General features: G+C 35.3%; 1 protein-coding gene across 3 annotated transcripts in view; it reads right to left on the minus strand.

The window, feature by feature from the left end:
- Window positions 1-2,023: 2,023 nt before the first annotated feature.
- LOC113239236 overlaps window positions 2,024-5,572 on the minus strand; it is a 28,375-nt gene continuing 24,826 nt past the window's right edge. For 2 of the 3 annotated variants that reach the window (XM_026476155.1, XM_026476153.1), the window contains 3 exons: window positions 4,662-4,775; window positions 4,179-4,373; window positions 2,024-2,448 (listed from right to left, as the gene is read on the minus strand). In XM_026476155.1, the coding sequence (XP_026331940.1) occupies window positions 2,439-2,448; window positions 4,179-4,373; window positions 4,662-4,775 (319 nt within the window). In that variant the 3' untranslated portion in view covers window positions 2,024-2,438. The remainder of the gene's footprint in view (window positions 2,449-4,178; window positions 4,374-4,661; window positions 4,776-5,572) is intronic. The other variant, XM_026476154.1, reaches the window with a different exon arrangement.

The raw sequence follows: 5,572 nt of genomic DNA on the forward strand, positions 1-5,572 counted from the left end.
AATAGTTTTGTATCAATACATGATTACACGTAAATTGTTTACATCCACTGAACACAAGTTTCCAGAGGTAGGTCATACTTTTCTTGATTGTGACAGAGACTTTGGCCGTATAGAAAAACTTTTAAGAAAGCATGAGAAAATATTTACTCCTAATCAGTACAGAAACATAATTAAAAAGGCATCAAAAAATAACTCAATAATAGAAGATATGAACCACCATTTTTATGATTTCAACAAATTAAAAGATGATTTAGGAATAGTTAATAAATAAATAACGCACACACTCAACATAGCCCCGCACTAGGGAAACCCTGTGTCGCGGGTGCCATGGACACACACATAGACAACCACAAATTACACCCAAACTCACGAGATAAATAATTGTAGGCCATACTACTATTTCTCCCGGCCCGGGAATCGAACCTGGGACCTCTGCGTGGCAGTCCGGCATGGTAACCGTTTGGCCACGGAGGCAGTTATACCAAATAGTAATACCAAACTTAAACTCATTAAGACAAAAAATCAACTTTAAAGTTCATGTTAAATGGATACGCATTGAAGATTATGGTAGATATTTATATAAAACCAACTACGACCCCAACACACCATTTTTGGAAGTGTCTCTTGTAAAGAAAATTAATGTTATGCCAACAGTTTTCATGGCATGTGATAATAATCATAAGGGTAAAATCTCAAAAGAAAAAATTGCTGATATAAAAACTCAACTTGAATACATTGAGCAAGAGTCTCAATGGTATTATTTTAACATTTTAAATAACTATCCTTAATGTTCTACCATACTGACATCTTTTTTTGCTGAAATAAATATATTTCATAAAAATAATGCTTGTTATTTTATTTTTCACATAAGCCCTTTTTAAGTTCACATAATCTAAATATGATTTACATGAAATTATACAAAGGTGTTAAGTTCGTATTTTCTCTGTATTTTAATAAATATATTAAAAATACTTTATTTCTGTTTTATAATTTAGTAAGAAATGATATTTCAAAAAGTATTGACTATTCAGATTTAGATAAAACATTTAAAATGTATAGCTACCTTGCTTTTAGATTTAAAATTTTCAAACGCTCATATCTCAATTTGAATTTTTTGTTAGTTAACACCTTTGTCCACTTACCCCTTCAATTATGAACACTGGTCAGTTGGCTGTAACAGTTTTTCTTTTGCCTGTTTACGTAGTTAATTATTAATACGTAGATTTAAAAGTTTGGACAAGAGGACAGTAATGGATTTTCATACTTACTTTGCAGACATTAATTTAAAGAAATGACAAACTTTCCGTGTTCTTTTTTTTTTAAGTAATGCAAACATTTCCGAGCATGTTTGAAAAATATTGAAATAGATCGCTATTAGCGGTGATAACTCTAAGCAAAAGGCGAGTGGGGGTCGTCAGGAAGGATGTATACATGTTTGAACTAACTACCTTACTACCAGGCACAGACCTAAAAAACTTTAAAATTACTACCTCTGTGGTCGAACGGTTAGCATGCTCGTCTGCCACGCAGAGGTCCCGGGTTCAATTCCCGGGCCGGGAGAAATATTTGTGTGACCTACATTTATTTCTCTCGTGAGTTTGGACGTAATTTGTTGTCTATATAAATAAGGTTGTCTGTGTCCCAGGCACTCGCAACACAGTGTTCGTTATTATTATTAAAAATTGTCAGTACAACAAAAACGGAAAAGTTTATTTATAGTAAAATTATGTTTTGTAAACAGTCATGGAACAAAAGTTACCGTTTATGATGTTAATTCAGAAATAGTAATACAGTCCTGAGAGGTTTTTAGTATTTTACATATAACCGTGTATAATATTTTGCTCGATTTTTTTTGCCTTTTATCTTTAGCTCGATTTTGGTCTCTAGCGCGCAGCTGTGTTTTCATCCACTATTTAAAATTTAAAATAATAACACAGGGCGCTTTCAAAATAGAGTCTTGTAGCAGCAACATCTCTAGTCAGCTGCTAGTATTTGCAAAGGTACCTGGCTGAGTGAAGAAATAGATTTCTCACAGTTGGCGTTACGGCAAAAAGTCGTTAAAAACCAAAAACAGAGATCTGCCACAAGCACTTAGAAAAATTCGTAAGGTCCGTTGGTTCGTTCCATGGCTTAGTTAGCGTATGTCTGGTACGGTACCAGTCGGATCGAAGGAATTTTTTTTAGTGTTCGATATTTGTATTAATAATTATAATAAACGTTTCATTTTTCAGCAATTGTTTATCAAAATTTTTAAACCTCAGTCACGCGAAAGGTGACATCTTTAATTTCTATACCTCATATTTTAGTTTTATTCTAAATAATAATACAATCCGATCGTATTTACATTTCACCAATAGGTTAAATCAATAATAAAGTAATAATATGAATGATAAATTTTCGGAGGGCGACGATTCTGACAAAAGCTCGCTTGTCACATTTCAAACGACACTGAAAATAGAAATAACGTCGTTAAACTTGTAATATTCTATTTTACTGTAATTCAGTAAACCTTTTCCTGTCACGAGGATTTGCTGCGCATACGCATATACTATCGCGAGGCGTGGGGATTACAGATAGCGTAAAGTGAGTGTAGGTCTCCTCATTTGCCATTCTGTCGGATGTTGGACTATTTGCATCTAGGTTTTTCTCAAGATCGTGGTGTAACGCACCAAATAAGGGAAGTCAAAACAAAGCAGTCGTTGAAGTCGGACTGTGAGATGATGATGACGCGTCTAGTTCCTGGTAACGACTGATAACACTACGTAACAAATTTTAAAAAAGGGTCTGTTTCTAGTTTGGCATTGGTTTTTTTCAATTGATCAGAAAGAGGTTGCTTTTGTGGCTGTCACAGTAGTATTGCCATGGCTGCCTATTTAACAGCTACATAGTAATATCTATATAGCCTTTTAAAACTATACATTTCTAGGTTCTTTGTTATCAGTCTATTTTAGTTGACATACAGTGGGTTTATTTTCTAATTGGGCCTATATGGGGAATTATGAAACCACAGTAAATACATTAAGTCTTTATTTGTAAAAACAATTTTGGCATAGTACATTTATGGTCAAGCGTGACTTGTCCATAAAAATGAATAAAATCCGTAAATTTTTTTAGTGCTGTTCGACTAAGCGTCACGTAAGGATCATTTCATTATATTGGAAGAAAGAATCAGACAGCAGAAGTTGGTCAAATTTGATAAAATTATTTTCATACAAAATTAATACAATTGACTAATTTTGTTTATTTTTCTCGTACAAGAAGAAAAAATCAGAAGAAGTTGGTCAAATTTGATAAAATGTTTTTCTGATCAGCTTCTGCGGTCTCGATTTCTTCTTTCAATACAATGAAATGATCCTTACATGACACTAAGTCGATCAGCTCTAAAAAAATTTAATGAATTTTATTCATTTTTATGGACAACGTACACTTGACCAAAAAATTTACTGACAAAATTGTTTTCACAAAAAAAAGACTTAATGGTTTCTAAGACACCTTTCCTGTATCTTCTGTAATTTCGGATTTCCCCATACTGTCCCATTAAAAAAACACACTATATATATTATTAATTTCAATTCAAATAATGTTCTCTTTTTTGTCTTTAAATAAAGAGAAACCCGAAAATCTTCACGTTTCCTGGATGATAGCACGCTAATTTCCACTTTTCATTGTCCTGACCACAAAAGCAATGTTTTTTCAAGTTTTTATGATAGAACCAATTAGAAAATATTGATAACCCAGAAACAAATCGTGCTACATAGTGTAATCATAAGAGCTGCTTCACACGGCGAGCCTTAGCAGCGATGCAAACGCGATGCGGTCGCTAATCGTCTACCTTTATACATGTGTGCGATTTTAAACATCGACGCATCGATACAAGCGCGCGATTGCATCGCTACCCCAAGTGCATCTACTATAATGCTTTCCGTCATGGTGAAAGAATTTGCCAATCGGTGTAAGGTACTCGTCGAGTACGTCATGCGGGGAGGCACCAATCGTGCACCCTTAAGAGTGGTTACACATGGCGATCTTTAGCAGCGATGCAAACGCCTATCGCAATTGTAGCGATGCAATCGCGCGTATGTCATCGATACGATAAGAAGAAGGGTTAATCACAGACGCGATTGTTGCATGCGACAGCCAAATAGTGACAGGAAACGGTGTACGATATTGTGTCTCACATTTTAGCCGACTTCTTGGTATGTTTCTGGTAAGACCCTTTGGCCAAGCCAGAGGGGCCTTTGGAAAGGCCAGCGGGGCCCCTGGCGATGCCCTTGTTCTCTCTCTTCTTGTCTCTAGATTCTGGGCCCTCGGGCTTCACGATCTGACCCGTTCGTAGATCCGGATCGGGGCCGTTCCACGGCATGTAATCCAATCTGATAAAAATAAAAACAATATTTTAATTCACAATGAATTTTCGTAACCTTTAAAGGACATTGTCTTTTAAAATGACTGAAGATTAGTTAGGACTCGGACAAAAGAATTATGAAATATTTTGGCGCAAGTAACAACTATGTCTATAAGTCAATATACTGGTACAATTTACACTTGAGTGAAACGCGTGTGTGCGTATGCTAGGGTGCAATACTAGTCACACAAGGCAAAGCACTGTGAACCGAGTTGTTAAGACTATGAATCATCACGAGACTATGTGGTATACATACAATAGCAGGTTATCCTGAGGGCCCTGTCGCAGACCCGCATTCGGCCCACTGGGCGGCGTCGCGAATAGAGACTTGTGCTTCTTCTCAGAGCTATTATTTGGCTTCAATATTGGCCTGAAATAATATACACCTTGAAGGAAATTTAATAACAAGGATTACTGCGTCCTTGGACGACGCAACGTCGTGTGTTTATTTTCTACGAAAATGTAGCACCGCTAACAACAACTACCGTAGGTAATTACATGTTTTTATGCTGTCCAAATACCTTTGAAGACAATCAAAAAGTATCATAAAATTAAAAACAATAGTTAGTGTTACCATAATATAATTATAAGTATACGTAGTTCATGAAATATTATTTGGTCCGATTAGAATTATCGGATAACGTACATATCTTGCATGGAACAATTTTATATAAAATTCTGTTCTATATTTTAGATGCATAATCTCTAATTTAAGCGACATTAGGTACAACAGTAGTGTATTTAGAAGTATGCCTTGTAATTTATTTTGTTTCGATTTTTTTGCCTTTTGTCTTTAAACCGTCACGCGTTCTAGAGACACTTAATTAAAAGCAATAATTAGTTTAACCATCTAATTATAAGCATAGTTCACGAAATATTATTTGGATTGATTAATGGTACGAACTAGGACGCCTTGTCTTTTATTTTTTTAAGAGTGTAATAAAAATTAAAACTTCTGTTTTTACCTATAACGTTAATAGAGACCGTTTAGTTTGTCTAGTCTACTGGGATTTTTTTTTCAGATAACTCCACGCTATCTGATGTTAAATGCAAAGTGGAATCCTCCAAACGTGAAGGAGCACATAAAAAAATTCGTGAGGTCCGTTGGTTCGTTCCGTGGCTTAGTTGGTATAGCGTCTGGCACGGTATGCAAGAAGACGTCGGTTC

The sequence above is a fragment of the Hyposmocoma kahamanoa genome, unplaced genomic scaffold, assembly GCF_003589595.1.
Source record: "Hyposmocoma kahamanoa isolate Upper Pololo Valley unplaced genomic scaffold, ASM358959v1 99702, whole genome shotgun sequence".
In the NCBI taxonomy this organism is placed as follows: Eukaryota; Metazoa; Arthropoda; class Insecta; order Lepidoptera; family Cosmopterigidae; genus Hyposmocoma; species Hyposmocoma kahamanoa.